This window comes from Diospyros lotus, chromosome 10 (assembly GCF_014633365.1).
Source record: "Diospyros lotus cultivar Yz01 chromosome 10, ASM1463336v1, whole genome shotgun sequence".
Classification (NCBI taxonomy): Eukaryota; Viridiplantae; Streptophyta; class Magnoliopsida; order Ericales; family Ebenaceae; genus Diospyros; species Diospyros lotus.
The window spans coordinates 20,832,870-20,857,941 of NC_068347.1; the positions used below are offsets into that span (position 1 = coordinate 20,832,870).

The 25,072-nt window shown below is 37.3% G+C and overlaps 1 protein-coding gene across 1 annotated transcript; it reads right to left on the minus strand.

Annotated features, from left to right (window-relative positions):
- Nucleotides 1–8,101: 8,101 nt before the first annotated feature.
- On the minus strand, nt 8,102–11,553 carry LOC127810838 (G-type lectin S-receptor-like serine/threonine-protein kinase At4g27290). Its single transcript, XM_052350400.1, has 7 exons — nt 10,262–11,553; nt 9,961–10,104; nt 9,712–9,869; nt 9,421–9,631; nt 9,028–9,265; nt 8,789–8,939; nt 8,102–8,518 (listed from the first exon to the last, which is right to left on the minus strand). The coding sequence occupies exons 1-7, from the start codon at nt 11,541–11,543 to the stop codon at nt 8,213–8,215; spliced, it is 2,490 nt and encodes an 829-aa protein (XP_052206360.1). The 5' UTR covers nt 11,544–11,553; the 3' UTR covers nt 8,102–8,212.
- Nucleotides 11,554–25,072: the final 13,519 nt, after the last annotated feature.

Consider the following 25,072-nt stretch of genomic DNA (forward strand, 5'->3'; position numbering starts at 1 on the left):
GAGTTCTTATCATTACTTTTATATACATATGTATTTATAATTAAAAAACTTAGTGACTATTTTAATGGGAATGCATAACCTAAGAGGTGAAAGTAGCATGCCAAATATCATATATTATTATTGAGAAATTTATATTTTGATTTATTGAAAAAAAATAGTTTTGAAAAATATATTTTTAATAAATTTAATTTATTGATAATTTTTAAAATATTTTAATTATCTCTGATATTTAAAAATTTCATACTCATAGATCTCTTCAAAATAGTCGAGTATATTTTATATTAGTCGAGTATGCTATAAAGTTTGTGAAAAAACCTTTATGAAAAATCGACTAAACTTTTTGATTTAATCAATCGAGTATTACTCAATATGCTTTAAAAAACAATCGAGTATTTGAATTGATTCAATTGACTATCATAAGTTCCTACTCGAGTATGTTATGCAAAAACTTTATTATCTTAAAAGCTAAATCGAGTATGGTGCTTCTAAAATCGAGTAAGGATCTTTTATCACTCGAGTTAATTTTCTAAATAATTGAGTATCTCTAAAGCTATGTAATCTTAGCATCTCTTTACTTGGGTGAAGCTTATTTGAATTGACTAATATATTTTATAAATTGAGTAAATAATTGTGTTAGTCGAGTAAAGATTGATTGGTCTCTGGTTAAGTCTCTGGTCATAAAAGAAATCGAGTAACCAATGTTGGTACTTGAGTAAAATATCATATTAGTCGAGTAATCTTAGTCTAGTAATTGAGTAAGTAATGCAAGGTTTTTGTGGCTTTTGAGTTAGTTGAGTAATAATTTGGTCACCCTTGAGTAAGCCATCTAGATAATCAATTCTTTGAAAAGTCCAATCGAGTAAAGCGCTATATTAGTCGAGTGAGCTCATATTTTAGTGACAATAACTATTGTCTGATTTTGAAAAATATAACCGTTGGACTCATTAAATGCTCATCAGTTTCAAATTTTCAGTTCATTTAATGCATTTCAAACAATATAGGCTTTGTTGTTTGAATTAATAGCTGTTATTTAATGTTTATAAAGACAAAAAGTGATAGTTGTGAGACAATTAGAACATTCCAATTGTATTATGCCATGCTAGCTAACATCTAATGCATGAAATCTATAAATAGGAGATGAATCTACCTGAAGAAGGTTAAAAGAACTACTCACGCATACATAAGCGATCTTCTAGAGCTTCAACGATCTTCCTTCAATCAGTTCTTGCTTCTCACGAGCTTACTTATAATATCTTCATGAGATTCTCTATAGGGAATGCTTTATATTCATTATCTTGCAACTTTCTTTTGCTTGAGAGAATACTTGTAATCTGTATTTCATTTTTTTTTTTTTTGAGAAATCTTTTCAAAATTATTGTGAAACTTGTAAAAGTTTATGTCTGATCCTTTGAAAAGACAATGGTTATGAATAATCCTATTTGTGAAAAAAACAAAACTATAAGGTTACGTCTAATCATGTGAAAAGGCAGTGGTTGTAGCTGACCTTATCTATAAAAAATCCAACTATATAGGTTTATAGTTGAATATGTAAAAACTACAAAGTAATGTAATACACTTTGAGAGTATTTGCAAAATCTTTGATTGTGAACCAAGGTAGTGGACTAAGCATTTGAGACTAAACCACTTTACATCTTGTGTTCTTTACTTATTATTTCCTTTACAATATTCTTAATTCATTTTTTTTATTCAAGTTTATATTTAAAAAATGATGAAAAAGTTTAATTCAATCCCCTCTCAATCTAACATTTGTATCAATTGCGTTGATTAATAAAGTAATTATTAATGAGCAAATAAAATTGCGTATTTATAGAAAACAAATAATTAACGAAGTAATTTTCTATTATGCAAAATATGCCACATCAAATTTATCTCATATACATTTTTCAATTTAAATATAAATATTTGCAACTGAAGCAATTATCATGACAAAATTAAAGCACATAATAAATGTTATGAAGATGACTCACTTAGTTTTTCAAAAGTGGATATGCTAAAAGAATAATTCTAAAAAAAAAATTATCTTTATTTTTTTTTGGGAAATCCTTTATTGGGTCGTGGATCTAGATAGGATTAATGGGTCCAGATCTACACGCGTAATGGGTCACAAATTTGCTGATAATGGGTCAGATTGACTTTGATCTAGATACACTTCGTATGGATCTCTTAATGGATCGTGTCAACCTAATATAGATCCAACCCAGTAGGTCGACTCAATTCTGAGTGGGTTAACCCATCTTCTTCCCCCTTCATCACTTAGGGTGCGTTTGATTGCAATGGTAGAATTTGAGTGGAAAGAAAATGAATTCTAGATAATTGAATTACCTAGAATTAAATTCAGGTAAAATATTAATTGAAGGTGTTTGATTGGCTTAATTGAATTCCAATGAATTGTCTAAAAATAAATCAAATATATTACACAAAATATTTAAAAAATCAAATATATATACATATATATATATACATACAGCTTGAGGATGCCATTGCCGCCGCCGCTATCCCCATCACCGCCGTCACTGGCCGTCACTAGTCACCACTATCGCAGCTCTTGCTCGCTTTCTGTCTCGCTCAGTCCTTCGTCGCCGCTACCATTCCGGCTGTCACTGCCCGTCGTTGCCAAGCTTCCCCTGTCGCCATCACCGTTGTCCCCTCGGCCACTGCCTCTCGCTCTCGCTCTCCCTCTCGTTTGATCGCCCTCTTTCTCGCTCAGACCACTGACCACTCTTCCTCTCATCTGCTAAATCGCTCCATCTCTTCTCGGCCTGGAAAATCTATTCCAGCCCCCCTATGGGAAAATGAATTCCAGTAAAAGTGGGAAACGAGGGTCACGTGAGCCAAAGTGAGAAAATGTTTTTCATGGAAAAATTGGCTAATCAAATACTACAAAAGCTAGAATTTGGGTAGAAATTGGCCATTTTTCATGGAAAAAGTGTGCAATCAAACACACCCTTAGAGTTTTTGCCTCTAACCTTGCGCTACCACGGTCACCTTTTTTTTCCCTCGATAATTGTCCTTAACTGCCTCTATCTTTCACATCTTTCATCGTCGTCGGCTTTGATCGCCAATTTGTTGTCTTTAATGACAGCCATAAAGATAGCTGATTGACGGCAAGAAGAGACCATGGCCAAAACAAAAACCATTAACAATGGCAATCATCTGCCATGACCATAGCCACGACGAATCAACGAGGTGAAAGTAGTCACGGAGAACCCATAACCACGGCCACTGCGAATCCACGAAGAGTCATCCACTGTGAGCTGAGATGGATCCATCATTGACCAGAGAAGTTGAGGTTATGGTGGTGATCGGTGACAACATGTGATGAGAAAGAATGAGCTAGAACTATCGGCCATGGCAGTGGCTTGATCTATCGGTCGACTAAAACGAAGAAGATAACCACCAATCGATCACAACCATTCCGCCCTTCGATCGCATGTAATTCGAATAAACCTCCCACTAGCCGTAACGTACGCAGCTACTGGTGACACAGCCTCTGTAACTTTCCACATCGAGCGATAGGAAATACTGGATCTGTAACACCCCGCTCCAACCGAGGGGCGTTATAAATGCGAAAAACATCATCATGGATTTCGGGGATATATTTTTTTCCACAAATATATAATATAAGCGTCTGTACGTGAATAGTACACCAGGTAAGTTCCTAGGAAAGAGAGATGGGTCACAAATGGACACACTTAAATACCAAGTCTTTCCTTAGACAGAACTTTCCTAGACATGCACTCCCACTACACAACACTTAAATCCATAACCTCCCTGACAATCCCGATTACCTTATCAGCATATTAAACTTAAAAATATCAAGGTAAAACAGGTAATATCATCATAAAACAATTGCAGAAGCTAGATCGAAACCTAATATGATACATAACCGAAATCATCTTATACATAACATCAAAACCGTATCATCGTCTAACATGACATCATCAAAAGGAAATACATATAATCTAAAATATATGCTACTATCCACCTACAAGTTGCCGTCAGTCCTCAGCAATTCCTTTCCCTTTGGAACAGCTGCTTCCACCTGGAACGTTAGAATATTCCAGGGACAAAGTCCAACATAAGATGATGAATCATCTAAGTGAGAGTTCAAAAACATTTTCATAAATGTATACAAGACATGAAACAATAGAAAATCATGACAAAACCTGGCCTAAGAGAATCCCACACAGCACTTAACCCTAACCGGGAAAAATGCAATCTCTCTAAAGGCAACACAACCACATCGACACATTGGCACAACACAGTCCTAGCTTAAGAGGGAGCAACGTTAATGCATGAACCCAAGAACCACCCTGTCATCATTATGTTCCCACTCAGAAGCTTACGGAGCACTTTAACATCAATCCTGGCCAAATGATGATCAACACCATCCTAGGAATCCACATCCACATCGAAAACAATACTATCGCGCAAGGCATCTGGGGTGGTGTCCACTCGCAGCCCATATCTTGCGGGTCCAGGGTGGTGTACACTCTTAGCCCCGCCACTTGTCGACTCATAAGGGTGGTGTCCACTCTTACCCCCGTCACAAGTGGGCATTTTCCCTTGGCATGCTTCCCTAGTACTATCACTTCAAGTGCCACATCATAAGTTGACATCCCATCCCATATGTACAACCTGTCACCCTAGTGTAACTTCCCTCCACCAGCCCAGCATGGAAACCGAGGCAGTCATCCCAGCACACAGCCCGAGATACCCCTGTCCGATAAACACGCTCGGGGAATTACGGCTACACTATCGGAGCAACATCTGCAGATTGACATCCCATAAAAACACGCCAATGCCACAAAACATAACAACATTTCATGTACACAATTTATCACAAAATTCAATGCACATGCAAAAACATTTCAAGACAAACCCGTATGAAAACAACCATCACAGGTTAAAACCATTCACATGCAGCAAAACATTTGCATGGATCAAATCAAGTTTATAAGAGGAGAACAACTTTTGAATAAACAAATTTTGGGGTAAGAACTGCTCATCTTTGACAAAAATCAAGGTACCTCAAAAAGCGCGCACTGCCTCAATTTGTGTGCCCGATCTCGATTTTCATGCCAACCTCAAAAGTCTCACCAACACTCAACCCTAGGCCTCAAAGCACCCTAATTATTATTTAAACATAAAAAATCTTATTTTTCTCCCAATTTCTTTATTTTCTCCATTTTCTCCCATTGTCTCTCTAAAAATTCCAAATAAATAGCTATCAAACTATTTTCTCCAATGTTTCTTCACAACAAATCATAATAACCTATGAACTTCAAGAGAAAATTACTAAACTTACCTGGATGTTGCGTTTTCATACAAAACGAGGCTTTTTGATGCTAAAAACGAGATAATAGAAAGTCTAACTTCAAAACTTTTTGCATAGGATCCTAGAACATGATTTTCTAGGATTTTAGGAAATTTTTCCAGAATTTTGCAGCCTGTCACACGCCCCCACGAGCCGCAAATGGGAGAGAAAGTGAGACTGGCGCGTAAGCTTCACGTGCCGATCATCTTCTTTAACGCCGGTACACCGGCAAATCGAGATTTTTGCATCTCGTTAAACTTAAGGTTGAATCAATCATGATGGTACCTGAATAGGCTCAAAAGGAGGTCGGGAAGCTAGTCAACTTGAAGCTTGAAGTCTCGACTAGGTCTACCTCCCAACTTTGGCGAAGTCTCAAACAGCCTTCAAACTTCGACCAAAACGCTTGAAACTATCCAGAAACGATCTTCTGGCCATAGGCAACAAAAGCCCTATACTTTGGTCTCTCAATTCGTTCGAAAAAGAGGTCGATTTGAAGCTTAAATTTCTTGAAACCCTCGGCTATTTATGAACAAATCAAGCTTCCAAATGCCCTTGGCCGCTTAATACACCCTCATAGGCGTCTTCACCTCCCCAAGATTGACCTGGAACGAGCCTCATCCGACTACCATCATCACTTGCAGGTGTCGCTACATTCCGACAAAACTTTTGGTCAGTTTTCTCGATTTTTCGGCCACTATCGTGGTTTTTGTCGACCAATCCCTTGTGCCATCCCTGTGGCCCAAATCGCCGGTCGACGATGGCCAGTGGCTGGTTAGTTTCCCATTGTTGCCATTTTCAAATTTTTCACTTTTGCCCCACTATTTAGGTTTTCTCATTTTAGCCCTCTTTCACCAAGCCCCTTAACTTTTGATAATTGCCTATAAGTCCCTTAAGTCTTGATCCTATTATTTCTCCCTTGAAACTTTCAAAAAAAGTCATTTTGACCCCTCTCGGGCAACTTTGAAAAATTACACTTAGGCCCGAATCCTTGTTTCGGTCGCAAGCCATTCGTTTCTTCCAAAAATCATTGAAGGGTTGTTCTACTCGATGAATCAAAGCTTCCTTAGGCTTCCGTTTCCATTTCGGGAGTCTCCTACAATTATTCGATTTTATAGCCTATTTCATAGCTATATTTTTGCTGTACCGAAAATTGTTCCTGATCCTATTTCTTTCGATGCCATAAATCATATCTCAAATTACTCGACACTTCCATATCATTTTCTTTAGACATCTCGGCTCCAAGGCACTCCTTGCAGTCAATTTGGTTAATTTCTCGAGCTATTCTGATATCTATTTTCCCTCAAATCTATTTTTCTAATAAAATATTTATTCCTCAATTAACCCGAAGCTCTCGGGTATTACAGGATCAATTTACCCTGATAGACCTACGCGAACTTCCCAAGGGTCACCCATTCTTGAACTACCCTAGTTCAAGCATGCTTAACCCGAGAGTTCTTTATCCACAATTAGCCCAAAAGGTATCCAACTGGTGTTGTTTCCTTGCTTACTGTCTGTCCTCGATATATATACTAGCTTCTCTAGAGTCCCTTCTTAGATCTGATCTTGGGTTCTTGAGGTATTACATTCTCCCCCCTTGAGCACATGACATCTTCGTTATGTGATCTTACTACTGGTCTCATATCTTCTCCCCTTTGGGGGCGCTATCCTAGAAGGCTGTCAAGAACCGTTCCTTGTTTAGGCCCTCATGCCCCGGCACCACTCCCCGCCCTCATTGGAACGCTTTCACCAAGGGTCGGCACTAATACCACATGTAACATCCTGCATCGAATGATAGAAAGGACCGTATCAACTTACCCTTCATGGGCCTACGTGAACTTCTCAAGGGTTACCCATTCTTGAGCTACGCTAACTCAAGCACGCTTAACCTGGGAGTTCTTTATCCACATTCAACCCAAAAGGTATTCAGCTGGTGTCATTTCCTTCCTTACTATCTTCGATATATATATTAACTTCTCTAAAGTTCTTTCTTATACCGGACTTTGGACTTTCGGGGTATTACAGCCTCAGCCACAGCAAGGAAGACCCATGAGCAATCCCATTGGTTGCGATGCACACGGTCGCCAATGATAGAGCCTTGGCCATGGCTGGTTAGCAAACAAATAGAAAATAAACAATTTTATGCAAAAAAAAAAAAAATCACAAATTACTAAAACCATTGCTCGAATGGTCAATCACAACAGCGTAGACAAATAACAAAACTCTGATACCACTAAAAAACATTGTTAAAATAACATACGGTATATATATACACCTAAATCAGAGCGAAAGAATTGAACCATGATTTGTGTAACAACCTTTGCTGAAGAAAACTATAAAAGTTTTCTTTCTTCTGTCCACCTCTTGTCCATCCAAGACTCGAAATAATGATATCAAAGATGGTGTATGAGACCAAAAAATTGAATCATAGTTGGCTACCTTTTTTTTTTATTCTGTCTATATATAAATATCACACAAATATATACCCCTTTAAAAATCAAAACGTGGAGAAATTTGATTCAAATTCAAATTTCAATCCCTTATCACTTTGCCTACTAAGAAACTTATCCCATGATAACCGCAAAGTTAACACTTTGCAAAGTAAAATCTTGTACTCTTCTACTGTTTTATATTGCTTGGTTCGTCTAATACCACAAGCATACACCGTGGATGGATTTTATTTGTTGACTTGTCTGATGATCTAATAATATGTAGTATCTTCTCCCAGCATAAAACTGGTTTATAAAACTCAATTCAAGAAAAGAGAAGGCCTTTTGGCGTCAACAAAAATGCTTGAATTGGAGATATATATATATATATATCGAGAGAGAGGGAGAGAGAGAGAGCGCAACAAGGCGTGCGTGTTTCTAATTAATTCTATCGAGCACTTAACAGAGTAATGGTGATTTCATTGGCTGAAGCCGATCCATCCTGAGTCGACGAGGAAATAACGTCCAACGGATTCCTCTCCGTGAAAAAGCCAGGTTGCTTTGGCTCCGGCAACGCGCCGTCGCTGCCGAGCATCAGCACCACCGCCGCCATGCTCGGCCTGTCGTCCGGGCTTCGCTGCACGCACAGAAGGCCCACGTGGATTGACCGCATCACTTCCGATAAGTAGCTCGATTCCCTCAACGGCTCTTCAATCATTTCCATTGATCTGTCTTCTTGGAAGAGTCTCCATGCCTGCATAATTATAATTTTGTTATTCAATTCAAACCATGTGTTGGGAGGGTTTTATAGTTTTTTCATTCAAAAATTTTGATTAATGATTGATCCAGTGCGTTTATTCTATTATGTTAGGATCATGGAAGTAGGTTTTTTGAGACCAAGCTATGTTTATGTATCTGTGTGATCTTATTTCCGATTTTTGTGTATGATTCAATCCTAAAATTAAAATACCATGATGTTAATTTCTTATACCAAAGCTAACAATGCTCTTTAATTAACACTCACATGTCCAAGGAGGTTGAGGTAGTGATCTGGATGAAAGAATCCTCTATTCTTCTTCCCACTTATGATCTCCAACACCAAAACACCAAAACTGAAAACATCTGACTTTATCGAAAATAGACCATCGACGACATATTCTGGAGCCATGTAACCACTGTAGCAAAGGGACTTGATGAAGAGACAATTTTTAAAAAAAAAAAAATGTAAGTGAATTAGATTAGAAACGCTATAGAGATTCTTACTGTGTCCCCACAACTCTGCTTGTGTTAGCTTGGGTCTCATTTCCTCTGAAACTTCTAGCCATTCCAAAGTCTGAAATTTTTGGGTTCATTTCACTGTCTAGTAAAATGTTGCTCGCTTTGAGATCTCTGTGAATAATTCTTAGTCTGGAGTCTTGATGAAGATAGAGAACCCCACGGGCAATCCCATTGATAATGTTGAACCGCTTTGGCCAATCCAGTTGTCTGCTTTGCAGTTGATCTGGCCAAATTTTTGCCCGAGTTAGTCCAAGATCAGTTTTTGCAAGTTCATATGGAAGAGCACCACCATATATCTTGTTCCATTTTCAAATCAACAGAAGGAAAAGAAATAAGGATTGCTGGATGTAGGTTCAAGACTGGACTTGTTTTGGTTACCGAAAATGAAATAGTCCAGGCTCTTGTTGGGCAGGTATTCATAGATCAACATCTTTTCTCCTCCTTCAATGCAGCATCCCAGAAGCTTGACAAGATTCCGGTGCTGCAGCTTGGCAATGCAGATGACTTCGTTCTTGAACTCGTCGAGTCCCTGGCTAGAATGCTTTGAGAGCCGCTTCACAGCTATTTCTTGTCCTCCCTCCAACATACCCTGCGAATTACCATTTCAACTGTCAGCAGATATAATTCCTCTTCTTGATGCAGAGCTCAGAGCTAGCATTGCATTTTTACCTTATAGACCGGCCCATATCCCCCCTCCCCGAGCTTATTGTTAATCGAGAAGCTATTTGTGGCGCTAGCTATTGTAGCCAAGTCGAATGATGGCAGCTCTAGATCGTCCTTCTCGCTCTTTTCAGTATAGCCTTGTCCAGTGTTGGGTATTATACTTCCTGCAGGATGTGAAAAGTCGTAACTGCGAATTTGTTCGTTTTTGTTCCTTTGAAATCGAAAAAGGAACCTAGGAAACGATCATTCCAATACCTTCTATCCTCATCTGTGATTTCTTCTTCTTCTTCTTCCTGAGATGCAACTTTAGGCTCAGACCCGCCAGCAGAAGTCCAATGAACAAAGCCAATATAACAATTACTATGTTCCTTTTCGTGCCACTGAACCCCCCATCTCCATCTGTTGAATCAACCCATAAACCAAACAATCAAAACAGCCACTAGTCACAACCAAAGTTGTCTGTTTCTTTATTCTCTCAATCACTCAAATTGCAAGTTTCTATACAACGAACTTTTCAATTACAAAATAAAAACCAGTAGTGGTAATGGATACTTACCCAACTCAGAGGAAGCCATTCTTATGTAGATATCTTGCCCATTTTCATTCACCTCTCTCATATCAACCAGTTCGTCGAACCAAAGCAAGCATCCAGTCCCTCCATTTCTCACATCCAGATTCGAATAAGCCGTACAGGAACAATTGTTCAAGCACTTGTCTCTGCATTGGTTCAAAGTCATGGTCCTGTCGTACCAGGAATTCCTCGTATCCGGCAATTTATAGCCGGAGTACTTGAGAAATCCGACCTTACTCCGGCAATCTGTGATCGGCACTTTCCGGTCACAGCCGTTGGACCAATCTCCAGAGTCCCAAATCACCTGGCTTCTGGGCACGAATTTTACCAGACACCTGCAAACCGGCATGTTATTGATGTTGCAGCTTCCGTACGGGCCACAGAGCTTGGAGTTGTCGCAGTCGTCGGCCGGCGCCGTCAAGTACGGCATCCATTGCTGGCTCCGGTCAACCCACGTGTACCGCTGCATGACGCCGTTCTGGGTCAGCGTAAACCTCGAAACCACCGAACTAAGGAGGTGATAGCGGTAGTAAATCTCGTCCTTCTTTATAACCAATTCGTGGGAATAAATCGAATTTGGTTTGAGGGGCGGCGTTCCGGTGAATCGGAGGCCGTTCCACATCCCGGCTCGGAACAGCTCCCTATAGCCATCGCTCAGGATCAATTGTGGGTAACCTTGAATATCGCACCGGAAAGTGAAGTCACTCTTTCCCGGATCATCCTGGCTTCGCCACGCCGTGAGGTGGCGCTCCCAGCCGGTGGTGAGGCTCAGCCCCATCTTCATCTCGGGAAGAAGAGTATCCGTCGGATAATCGAAGCCCTGCCAGAAACAGTGATCTGAGTTTTCGTCGTCGGCTTCTCTGACGACCAGATTGCCGGTATCCAGCAGCTGGGCGACCGGATTCTTTGGGGAAGTCGAGGTGTTGGTCGACCACACAACCTCGTTGCTGCCATCGAGAAGTAAGAGGATTCCTTGTTCGGTGAGATTCAAGGAACCGGAATTATCAGGAAGTGGCGCGTCTCTGTTGGCAACCCAGATAACAGTCTTCACCGGTATCTTCCGGTACCATACTCCGACGTACCGGTATTTGGAAACCCCCGGAGTGAAGAATCCCAATTCGAAGTTTCCCCCGGATGAAACCAAGGTCTGGCCGTCGGCAAGAGAGTGCGTCTTGTTAATGGTATCGGCTGTGAACGCGAAGACAAAGATGGAAAACAAGGAAGAAAAGAGACAAAGGAGGTTCAAGGGATCCATTGATGCTGGCATTGGGGGTGGAATGCTTTTAAGAGAGTAGTTTGGTTTTTAATTCATCCTATTTTACTTCCAAGTTTTGTATATTAGAATTTTAGTTGTTGGTAGTTTGTATTTTATTTTTTGTTATTCATTTTCCAGTTGTTATTGTTGAATAATGGTATTTTTATAATATTGATATATTAGTTTTAAGACTACTATTTAAATGCCGAAATCTCAATAATGGATAGATCTGTGAGACTATTATCCTTTGTTCTTCTTCTCTATTTTGTTATGGTATCAAAGCGTTCGAAACCTTAGGCTTGCGATTATGTCTCTGTCGATCACGATTTCTTCTCCATTGATCTCCGATGAGCCTTAGGTACGCTTCCTCTTTTAAATTGATGTCGTGTATCATCGTTTTAGTGTTGCGAATCTTTGTTGTTTGGAGTTCCTTCTTTTCTATGACCGCGATATCTTTTGATCGGAGATCTACAAATCAATCTCTCTCTCCAACAATCTCTTTTTCCTTTTTCCTTCCTTGATCATCCGTACTTGTTCTATGGCGACTATGTTTCCAGAAATATTTTCTTCGTCAATAAGCAACTCTACCATTGACGATGTATCGAGCTCCTACTATTTGCACCACTCTGACAATCCTGGACTATTGCTGGTGTCGCAACCTTTGACGGGAGACAACTACTCGTCTTGAAGTTGTGTCATGCTCATCGCACTCTCGGTATAAAACAAACTAGGGTTTGTAAATAGCTTGATTTGTCGGCCATCAAGTGATGATCCGCTTTTCAATTCTTGGATTCGGAACAATAATATCTTGATTTCATGGATATTGAATTATGTCTTTAAAGAAATCTCGGCAAGTGTTATTTTTTCTGATTCTGCTTGTAGCATATGGAATGACTTAAAAGAAAGATATCAACAAGCTAATAGTCCTCAAATCTTCCAACTTAGAAGAGAATTGATGAACTTATAACAAGAACAGTTATCGATAAAATAGCTATTTTACCAAGTTAAAGGACATTTGGGATGCTATAGGCCTACTTGTTCATGTGGAAAATGTATGTGTGGTGGTTTAAAGTCTCTAACTGAAAACTATCACACTGAGTATGTCATGTCTTTTCTCATGGGTTTAAATGATACCTATTCTCAAGTAAGAGGACAATTATTATTGATGGATCCTATCCCACCTATCAATAAGGATTTTATCCTAATTACACAAGAGGAGAACCAAAGGAACATACATAATGCATTTTTTAATTCTGAGCTTGTTATACTATTGGTCAAGAATGACATACATAGGCCTAGGTAGGGTAAAATTAGAAAAGGAAGAGGTCTTTCTATACTCATTGCGAGTTTAGTGGAAAATATAGATAAATGCTACAAACTCCATGGATATCCTCCTGGGTATAAGCCTAGACAAAATGGAAATAATTTTGGACGAATAGCTATTAATAATCATACTAAAAATCTTGTTCTGAGTTAGGTGTTAGGATTTATCTCTAGCTCCTCTCAGATTCAGGAAATAGAAATATCTACGTGGGTCCCTGAGTCTACTGCAATATTAAAGTCTTTTAAGCATGTTGAGTTGTCACCTCTTGGTTACCAAGTAGGCCAATGCTAAATCCACTCCTCCTGATGCGCCTTTTTCTTCTGGTCAGGCATAATGCATTTATCTTTCTATTAATATCAGTTCATTGCTTAGTAATCCTAATCATTGGGTGTTGGACTCGGGAGCCGCAAGTCATTTGTGTTAGGTTTGAAATGCTATGGCACACACTAAGAGGGGGTGAATTGGTATATAAAAATTCTTTTTCCTTAAAAATTCTTTTGATAAAAAGGAGATGTCGTCTATGAAGACCACAACTTTGTTAAACCTCAAGACCTTGAAATGGCACAATGAGGTATCAACCGTATAAAAACAATCTTGTCTTAACAATGGAGAACATAAGATTGAAAAATATGAAATCTTTTTCAATGAAAGGTTAAATATATAAATCAAATGAGGAATATAGAGATGTTTGAAAAGATAAATAAACAAAGAACACAAGCACAAGAGAACACAAAGAATTTATAATGGTTCGGCCTAAGTCAAGCCTAATTCACTACCTTACCTCCTCATTAAAGATTTTGCAAACCAATCCACTATAACCTCCTACTTGACCCCAAGTAGGCCCTTTAGTCCAATATCAGGAATTACAACTTCCTACTTACACAAGTAGACCCTCTAGCTACACAAGATAGGAAATACAGGAGTTGAATAATAAGAGAGAATCTAAGAGATGAATCTCTTAGTTACAATGATTTCTCAAAAATAAAGTATAAGGCTTGAAAAAGATAATACAAATGGTAATCAAAGCCTTTGAGAGAGAAAAATTAAAGTACAGATACAATTTGAGAAGATGAATAAATTTTGTTAGCTCACTTCACTTCATTCCCATCCATTAGCTTTCTCAAGTTCATCCATAACTTGCATTTATAGGCATCCCAAAAGATCTAAGAGAAAATTAGCCGTTTGTGACAATTGGGATTTGAAAAACTAATTGTTATATGCTTTCTGCGAATAAATTTGTCCACAGATGAGGTGGGTTAGTCAACAGTTGCTAATTAAAATAAAGACTTAGTCGACATATACAAGGATTTAGTTGACAAATGCAATGACTTAGTCGACAGATTGAAGGGTTAGTCGACAGATTAAAAGCATATAGTTGACAGTTTGAAGGGTTAGTCGACAGATTGCAAGCACGTAGTCAACAGTCCACATTACAACATATTTACATTTATTTAGTTTAAGTAAATGTCCTCATTTTCTTTAATTTATAATTTACCTTCTATTTTTTTTAATTTATATTTTACCTTCTATTTACTTTAATACATAAATATAAATAAGAAAGTATCCCCCATTTGGATTCAATAAAAATATCTAAAAAATCAAAATCTATAACAATAAGAAAATATAATTTTGGTTTTAGTACAAACTCAGAATTTAACAAATTTACCACTCTCAAAATACATACCTTCAATTTATTGAAAAAATTATTAAAAAATCATTTTAACAACAATGAATATTAGCTATCAAAATATTGGGAGATAGTTTTTCAAAATGAAAATATTTTCTTATGTCTTCTTATAATACTCTAATCTTCCAGACTTAGAAGTTAAATATCAAAATACACAATAGGATGTGTAAGCACCCCCACCCGGATATCCCAACCACCCGGACTACCCGAACGGGAGCGCTTACGGAAGGGAAAAGAATGAAACACAAGACAAAAATTACCCTGGCATGCATACATAAGAAATAGAACAGCGAAAGCAAACTATATACAGGCATGCACACAAGTACCTCGCTGGAACAACGGGCACAGGTATAAAAGTATATACAGACACCTGTGCCAACAAATAGAGGATACAAGGGACAACTTGGCACAGTAAAAAATAGAGGGACCAAAATCCTAACAAAATATTAGGGACAACGGGGGCAAGGTAATTGTACACCTTACCAATATGGCTAGCTGCTAGGTGGTGCGATCCTTGCCCTCTATCTTCGCTTTACCCTTATCTGGAATGATGGAAAGCAAGATGAGTTGCAAGACTCAGCAAGTTTATAAGAAAATAAAGGTTATAAATTAAATAGAAGAAGAGAGCTCCCCACACATAGTCCCTACACGTACACACAAACCATGAGACTCAACAACACAATAGCATAACATAAGGAAAAACACATATTGGTTCTTGGGGCCCACACAAGACACCCGACACCCAAGTCCCCATACCAACCTGTTGCTGCCTTGATAGGCAACATATATCTTCAACAAACCTATGCGCACTCCTCGGGTCGATACTCCCGACACCCGAGCCTCTAGATAATCGAGCCCTAGGCTCCCTCGGAACGGTACTCCCGTCCGAGACCTCTAAACAGATAATAACCATGCAATGCGCATATAAAATGCAAGGCGTAATAAGCATCAACTAGATACACTGGCGCCCATACATCCAGGCATCAGGCAGATGCTTCGCCCACATAGTAAACCACACGCGATGCATATGCCCGTGCTAGATGCAACTAACAATACTAGGATGCCCGTGTCCAAGCATAAACAGAACATGAAAACCCCAACATGTAGCCCGTACCCATGTACATACCAAACCATGCAACAAAAATAAAATATATCCAGTTATGTAGTAACCACATAATAGTGGAGCTAGTCAACAGTGTCTGGCATCGGTCAACGATCAATGACTAGGGGTGACCGGCCAACAACCTATGAAAGACCATACAGTAGTCACTCCAATGACACCGAACAACCGACCCCTGCCCCTACTGCCCAACAACTCTAGCCTATTAACAACCAAGAAACTATAATTACACCCAACATCTACGAACCTACTCCCCGAGTGAGTACGGCATCATTCCCACAGGTATGGGGGTGGCACAAACCCCCGTAGGCAACCAACCAATAAAATCCTCGAAGCTAGCTTATTAAATTAAATTTAAATCAGACCACTCATAATTTCATAATAACAAGCCGAAATAAATGAAGGGAGGTTAAATAAATTGACAACGAAAGGAACGTCGCATAGGGAATAAAGAACTTGCCTCGAAGAAGATATCCCTGGGCTCGTTCTGACCCAAAGTGGAAAAAATTATACAAACTGCAATATCGAATAATTTGCCAAAATTAATAAAATTAGCCTCTAAACGAAATTCTAATCGTACAGAATAATTATTACTAGCTTCTCTACTTACCTGGCTAATTAAATCTTCGTTTAAACCTGATTTAATCCTGATTTCCACCCCCCAAAATCTTCCAATTTTCGACCCTGCGAAATTCACTGCTTGGAGACGCCCGAATTGGGCTTAAATTGGAGCAAAAATGAGCGGCTGGGAGGAAGCCACGTGGTAGCCGCTGGGAGGCCACCGCCTCTTAGTGAAACGACGTCACTTTGGACGCCTATAGGCTGATTAAAAATCAGCCAATTTCCAGCCTCGCACACATGCCCGCGTCTCGAACTCGTGACCTCGCCCACGCCCGTCTCGCGCGCGAACCACCTGACCCAGCTGCTCCCTCACACATATAACGTGCTACATTAAATTTAAGAGGACTCTTGGTTCCTTTTCCGAAATCACACCAGCCCCCACCCTCAAACTTCCAAAATACTCACACACACCCCCTTTAATATTTACACTAACACCCAAAACTTCCAAAAAATCTCCCAATTTAATTTATTTCAATTTTTCCCTATTTACTTAAATATTGCAGAATAAAATAATTAATTACCCTAATTCCCTATTTCCTTAAAACAACATAAATTATTATTATTATTAATAAGAAGATATATTAATATTCCCTTTACATTAAATTAACCTAATAACGAATAATTAAATTAAATTATGATTTACAGGTCGCTACAGGATGATTTGAGCAATTTGGCTCAACAACATAGTGTTTTGCCTTTGAAACATTTTTCTTCATTTACCATTTGAAAAAACATTTAGGAGATTCTTTTAAATCTTAATACTTGTTTGTGAAAATCTCCATCTATAGAAAATTATAAATCATTTGGTTTTCATTTTCACAAAGGTACTTGAAATTGATTTTTGTTTCCAAATCATATACTTTAATTTAGCGTATAAAACCATTTGATATTTTTCATCATCAAAACTAAACACAAGAGTAAAACATTAATGTGTGCTCTAATCATGCATCTTTTGTTGAGTTAAAGCCTATTCGAGATGCTTATGTTACTTTGACCACACACAGATTTTAGTTCAATATATGGGTCGTTTTAAGCTTGCCTCCCATATAGTGTTGGACAATGTCTTATATGTGCCTCATTTTAAGTTTAACCTCATTTCAGTGAGTGCATTAATAAGGAAAAATTCCATGAGTCTCAATTTTACCTCTCATGCATGTACAATACAGGATACACACACTTTGAAGATAATTGGCAAGACTGAGTTGATTGATGGATTATATGTCTTGGATGTCATTTCTAGTATAGTAGATTTTGGGATTTTTGTACCCATAGTAGCTCATGTTAGTAAGAGTACTTGGCATAAGAGGCTAGGGCATATTTCTTTCAAAAGATTGGATTCAATAAAACCTCAACTTCAATTCAATAATACTGATAAGGATTTTTGTTCTATTTGTCCCTTGGCTAAACAAAGAAGATTGTCTTTTATATCTCATAATCATCTATCACAAAATACTTTTGATTTGATTCATTGTGACACTTGGGGTCCCTATCATGTGCCTACCTATGCTGGATATATGCTGGATATAAGTATTTCTTGACTTTGGCTGATGACTGCACGAGATACGCTTGGGTTTTCTTTATGAGACATAAATCAAAAGTTAAGGACATTATCCTTAAGTTTTTTTTCTTTGGTTTAGACTCAATTCAATACGGTCATTAAAAGGTTTAGGTCAAACAATGCCCTTAAACTTAAATTTGCTAATTATTTTACCTCTAAAGGAGTTATATACCAATTTTCATGTGTTGAGAGACCTGAACAAAACTCAATGATTGAAAGGAAACAGCAACATCTTTTAAATGTGGCACGAGCACTTTTTTTTCTAATCTAGGGTTCCCATTTAGTTCTAGGGTGATTGTATTCTCACTGTCAATTTCTTGATAAATAGAACCCCTTCTCCTCTCTTGCATTCCAAAACACCTTATCAACTGTTATATCAATCTCCAGTTGATTATGCCTCTCTTCGAGTATTTGGTAGTCTTTGTTTTGCATTCACATTGCATTCTCATAGGTCAAAATTTCATCCTAGGGCCATTGCTTGCATTTTTCTTGGTTATCCTCCAAATATTAAAGGCTACAAACTTTATGATCTTCACACCAAATCCACCTTAATTTCCCGGGATGTGCAATTTCAAAACCACATTTTCTCTTTTCATTCTGTCACTCCTCATGATGAAGTGGTTGACCTCTTTCCTGATTCGATGCTCCCAATTCCAGTTATTGATTTGTCTTCTTCTCATGCTCCATTGCCCATTGTTTCTTCATATTTCCCTACAATTGATCATCTTTCTCCTGTTGCTAGTCTCACTTCTTTGCCTAATCCTACTCCTATCATTCCTATTCGCAGATCTACTAAGGTGGTTAGACCTTCTACATACCTTCAGAATTTTCTTTATAGCCTTCTCTCTCACAAGACACCTCCTTCAACCAATCGACCTTATTCCTTCTCTCTCACAATATACCTCCTTCAACCAACAATCCTTTTGGTTATTAAGAGTGGTTGTAGTTTTGGTTGGAGATATTTAAATATGGAATTGGGTTTTATTTATAATGTGGAGTATTTTGGTTATTAAGAAAAAAAATTAGTGAAAATAACAAGGTGTTACAACATCCCTATGTGGCAAGGGAAAATATTCATTGTTTGGTTACCGAATCGAGTAAAGTTCAAAAATTGAAAAAATCGAACTGAACTAATTCAATTAACCAAAAAATTGAACAAATTAAAAACTAAAAAAATTGAAAAAAAAATATCAAATTGACTGAATAAACAAAACAAATACAAAAAAACAAAACTAACTGACAACCAAACAAGTTGAAAAAAACAAACAATTGACAAAATTGAAGAAACTGACAACCGAAAATCACAAAATAACTCTAAACCCTAAACCAAAAAACTAAATAGATAAAATCAAATACAAGAACATATAATTATAAAAACGGTGTCATTTTAAAATTAATTAGTTCGATTAGTTCAGTTATTCGAATTAAAGAAATCAGATCGAAATTGAATACTTGAACTTTTGTAAAAAAAATAACCTAATCAAATCGGACTGGTACAAGAAAAAAACAGAATTGATTTGATTATTTTGAGTACATCGAACTTTTACTTTTTCCTAATTAATGGTTTGAATTATGGTGTGTAATCAATTTCAAATGAATGATTATATTATATTATTTGTGGACAACGTGATTGGGAAATTTTGAAATCAGTGAGTTTAGGGGAAGCAGAGAGGTGGGAATTGTAAAGATGAATGGAGAGTGCAATAATAATAAATAAAAATGTTTTTGATTATGAAGCAAAGCAAATACAAATAATAATAATAATAATAATAATAATAATAATAATAATAGTTTTGATTTGGTATGAAGATTGAGATTGTAGCAGCCGTCCCGTCCCGTCGCGTCGTGGTCTCCTCTAATGGATGCTTTCATTTCATCCGCATGTTTCCAAATTCGAATTTCAACCTTGTGCTTTGGAACTACTATATAATCACTGGAAGCCTGGAATCTAGGAAAAAAGATTCACTCACGCTTTTGAGACTTGAATCCCAGACGTCAGACTTTAGTAATATTAGTTTAAAAATAAATTAACTGTGGCAGCAGATACGCGTTACGCAAATAAAAAAATATATAAAAATAAAAAAATGTAACAATCTTCTTCATATGCACTTTATTATATTTTATTATATTATACTTTTAGAGACAGCAAAGCAAGAATACAAGGAAATTTTGACTTCTGATGCAATGAAGGAATAGAAGAGAAAGCTTGCAGAATGTATTTTAATTTTAATTTTATGAAATGGTCAAATCAAATATATATATAAAACTTGATGACTTGGGGCGGATTCAAGGAAGACTAGACTAAATTTTAGTCTCTGCCAATCTTCTTAAATATTACATTGACCACCCCATCTAATTTATTATCCACCTACTCTCTAAATCTATTTCCGTTGATGATTACATAAATATATATATATATATATAATTCATTTAGATGACAAAGAATTGGTACTTTTTTAATCATTAGGTGTATTTAATCTTTAAATACACCTAATTTAAGTGCTAATTTAAATACGCCTATTTTAATCTTTAGGTGCTATTTTAAATCGTAATCTCACAACCCAATTTAAGGGTTGTGACCAACACAAACCCTTACCCACTAAGGATCGATAAGCCTAGGCATTGCTAATAATCAAAAATTTAAATTAACCTAAGCAATTGTGACCACATGGCTTGCTCCTTAATGGGATTGGGCCCCAACTAGGGTGCAGTAATTAAGCCTCATTGAGGGAAAGATAGTCTAACATCCATAGTTTATAGGGTAATTTAAATTATTGTATTTTAAAATTTAATTAAAAATTCATTAAATTTTGATTAAGATTTAAATTTATTTTTTTTAAATTTTTTTATCAAATTTTATTAACAAAAGTTGACGTAACAAACAACATTAATATAAAACTCTAAAATTACTTAGTTTTAGAATTTACATTAATTTTAACATCAATTATTTTGAATTTTATATTAATCTATTTCACTTAAATTTTTGTCCAGACAATTTGACAAAAAAAAATTAAAAGAAGAATTGAATCATAACACCAATCAAAATTTACTATCAAACAAACCAAATACAATTCTAAACAAAACAAGAAACATCTTTATCATTGTCGTCTCGTCTGGGCTTTCATTTTCCTGGGAGACCCAAATTTGGTTCATTTTACCCCACCTTGTATGAGGGAGGAAGCTTGTGTGTGACTGCAGGGAGAGCCTGACTAGTCAAATATCACAACATAAAGGTGGCCTCATGCATGAATTAGGACAACCACTTCGATGAATGACTTTGACCACCGGCCAAGATGACCTGGATGGAAGGTATTTGTGTAAATAAAACAAGAATATGACTGCTCTGGTACTCGACTGAAATGACATCACTTCGATATTAAGTCTAAAGAATTTGAGAAGACTTTATTTAACTTACTAGGCCATCGAATCAATCTATCTATTGGTTCAACCACTTGCTCAGTCATGGCTTGCATAGCTGCTTTCTTGCTAGCCAATTGAGTGACATGCTAAAGTAGTGTAATTGAATCTAACTTTATAAAATAATTTTAGGTCAAAAGGGATATGTGAATAGGGTCCCACGTAGTGACAGAGAGAGAATAATTTTGTCACACACAGTGAATCTCACTTTACTAAGAGATCCTAATAAACCTTCTTGTGCTACCCTTGCCATCCTTTCTTGGCCCACATGACCAAGTCTTTTGTGCAATAAATCACAATCGACATTTATGATAGAAGAAGCAGAAGAAACTAAAGCAATAAAATAGCTATCATAAACATGATCCAAATTAAGTTTGAAAAAAACCATCCACTAGGAAACCACTATCAAAGAATGAATTATCCAAATAGGTGTTCACGCCAGTATTACGAAAAAGAAAAGAATAACCTTGTAACGCCCCCACCTTTCCTAGGCATTAAATAACTTAGGATTTATGGGATATATATATATATTTTTTCATGAATACATAACATAAATCATTCTCAAACAATCCCGTTGTACCTTCTCAGCATATCAAACTTAAAATCAATAAGCTAAGATAGGTAATATCATCATAAATGCGAAAGCTAGATTGAAACCTCAAATGATACATAACCGAAACCACTTTATTCAAAAGATCGCACTATCGTTTAACATGACATCATTTAAATAAAATACATCATAATCAAAAAGTTAAACTACAAACCACCTACAAATCGCTGTCACTCATCAACAATTCATTTCCCTTTAGCACCAATGTTTTTACCTGGAACGTTGAATATTCAGGGACAAAATCCAAAATAAGATGTTGAATCATCTAAGTGAGAGTTCAAAACAATATCATAAATGTATACAAGACATGAAACAAAACTGACATATCCCTGATATGCCCCCACCCAAGAGAATCCCACATAGCATTTAACCTTAACTGGAGAAAATGTAATCTCTCTAAAGGTAACACAACCATATTGACACATTGGTATAACATAATCCTAACTTAAGAGCAACATCAATGCCTCTCCCTGATACAACAGAAAACCATCATTACCACTTCCAACGCGGAGTGGTCAACATCAATTCAGAAACCTGGGGAATCACCCCACAATCATGTCAGGGATTACGTTTCTACTCAAAAGCATATCAGATCACGTCAATACAAATCTTGGCCACAAGATGATCAACACTATCTCTGGGAATAATGTTATCGCTCAAAAGCACATGAGGTGGTGTCCACTCACAATCTCATCATTTAAGCTGATCCGGGATGATGTCCACTCTCAGCCCCACCACTTGTCAACTGTTGGGGTAGTGTCCACTCTTAGCCCCCGTCACAAGTGGGCATTTTCCCTTGGCACGCTTCCCTAGTGTTATCGCTTAAGTACCACATCATAAGTTGACATTCCAATCCCACATGTACAACCAGTCACCCTAGTGTAACTTCCTTGGTCACCCAATCTGGTACGGAACCCTAGGTAGTCATCCCGGCACACACACGACACAGAATATCCCTATACATTGCTCCGACAAATACCCTTGGGGAATTACGGCTACACTATCAAGGCAACATCCCAAGTTGACATCCCACATAGACAATAAAAAAACATGTCAATGCCACATGCCATGATTCAATGCAAAACAACATTTCCATGTACATAATTTAATACACAAAAATTCGATCCACATGCAATAAACATTTTGGGACGAAAGTCCCACATGAAACCAATCATCATAGGTTAAACCATTCATATACAACAAAATCATTTCATGGAACTAAACAAGTTTAGAATATAATCAAAACCAAGTATTTAGGGTAGAACCACTCACTTCGAATAAAAACTTAGTACACCTCGAAAAGCGTGTATAGCCTAAATTTTTGTGCTGAACCTCGAAAATCATTCAATCTTGAACCCCAAGGCTTAAAATAAATTTATCCATCATATTTATTCAAATAAATATCAACACCTATTTTTCCCAATTTTTTCTTACTTTCCACCTATTTTCTTATTATTTTTTCCACAAAAATTCTAAAATAAATACCACTTCAAATATTTTTTCAAATTTTTCAACACCATAAATCCCAAAATAATTATAGAAAAATATTAAAAAAAATTGAAAAATACCCATTGGCCACATGCCTTCACGTGCTAGTGCGTGAACTGAGAGTAAGGCTGACGTGTGTGCTTCATGCATCAATTGTCTTCTCTGACTCTAGTGCACCAACGATGCTGGTTTTTGCTCTTGGCTTGATCTATTCTCTTAGTCGATCACAATGGTACCTACTTTGTCTTGAAACAAGCACCAGAAGTGGTCCAACTGGTCATTTAAACTCTCGGCCGATGCTTTCGCCTCATTTTTTCGACGATCCTTCAAAACCCACTCAAACCCATATCATTGCTCATCAAACTTTTCAAAAACACTCTACAATTCACAAGGATCAAAAGCCCCTTATCCATTGCCTTCAATTCAACCCAAAATTAGAACAATTCGAGCTTGAAATTCTAAAAACCCTCGGCCTTTTTGGCCTCTATTATAGCTAAAATCGAGCCTCCAAATGTCCATTTACGTCTAATCCAAGGTCATTAATGCCTTGCCTCCTTTAAATTAACCCAAAACCCTCATTTAAAGCGCTGAAACTGTCCCCTCAAGGCCTCGATGTTTCGACCAAGACACTACTAGATTTTTTCTTAAATCGACCATGATCATGGCCGAATCTCGGCCGTGGACGACTCCCAAAGCAGCTAGCCCTAGCCTTGACCCCTCTGAAGCCTCCCTTGAAGACCTCACCAGCCGCAATCAGTGATGGGAGAGGCGACCGGCGACTGGCAGTGTTCACACTGCCAGTCTTTCCAAAATTGCAGTTTGGCCCTCTCAATTTTTGAAATTACTTTTTGGCCCTTTCCAAGAAGCCCCTTGATTTTTCAAAAAATTCCATTACGGTCCACAAGTTCTAAGCTTTTTATTTCATCCCCAAGAATTCAGAAATAACGTCATTTCGACCTCCCTCGATCAACTTTAAGAAATTACACTTAAGCCCGAATGAATGATTTGGCCGTAAATACTTTTGTTTTAACTCGAAACCACTTAAGGGTTATTCTTTACGCAAAAATTTGACTCCTTTAAGGGTTCTGTTGACTTTTTGGAAGTCCGTTGCGACAATTCAGTTTTTCAACCTAAACCATAGTTGTACTGAAAACTATTTTTAATCCGATTTCTTTTAGCGCTAAAAATCATGCCTTGAGATGCTCGTTAATACTATATCATTTTCCTTTGATATCTAAGTTTCAGGGCACTCCCTACAATTGATTCAGTCATCCCAAACTGTAAAAATTACACTATAGTCACCAAATCTTCTAAAAATTTCACTTACAACCTAAGATAAATTACACCCAAGTCTTTTAAAATTTCTCAGATGTTACAAACCTTGTCCTAATAAACATGCTACTGATAATAGATTACATCGGACTCTAAGAGCATACATAAACATCCTTCAAGAGTAGACTCTTTCCATTCTTCATCTTGAATTGGAACGAACCAATTTTAAAAACTTCTTCTTGTGTGTCATTCCCAAGTGTGACGTACTGAGTCCCTATTGGCACCTGGTGGTAATCCACAAACCTTTCTTTCTCAACACTTATATGTCATGTTTCTCCTATATCCACAATGCACTCAGGACGTGAGTATGTAACTAATGCATGCGAGCAAACATGAACCAAAAGGGAATAAATAGAGGAATGTACATTTTTTTGCTCTAAACAA

Excerpts from the sequence above, each read along its gene's own strand:
- LOC127810838 (XM_052350400.1), bottom strand. The coding sequence starts at position 11,543 with ATGCCAGCATCAATGGATCCCTTGAACCTCCTTTGTCTCTTTTCTTCC. Across the intron at positions 9,632-9,711 it reads GATATGGGCCGGTCTATAAG|GGTATGTTGGAGGGAGGACA; the intron begins GTAAAAATGCAA and ends GGTAATTCGCAG. Across the intron at positions 8,940-9,027 it reads AGCAGAGTTGTGGGGACACA|TGGTTACATGGCTCCAGAAT; the intron begins GTAAGAATCTCT and ends CCTTTGCTACAG.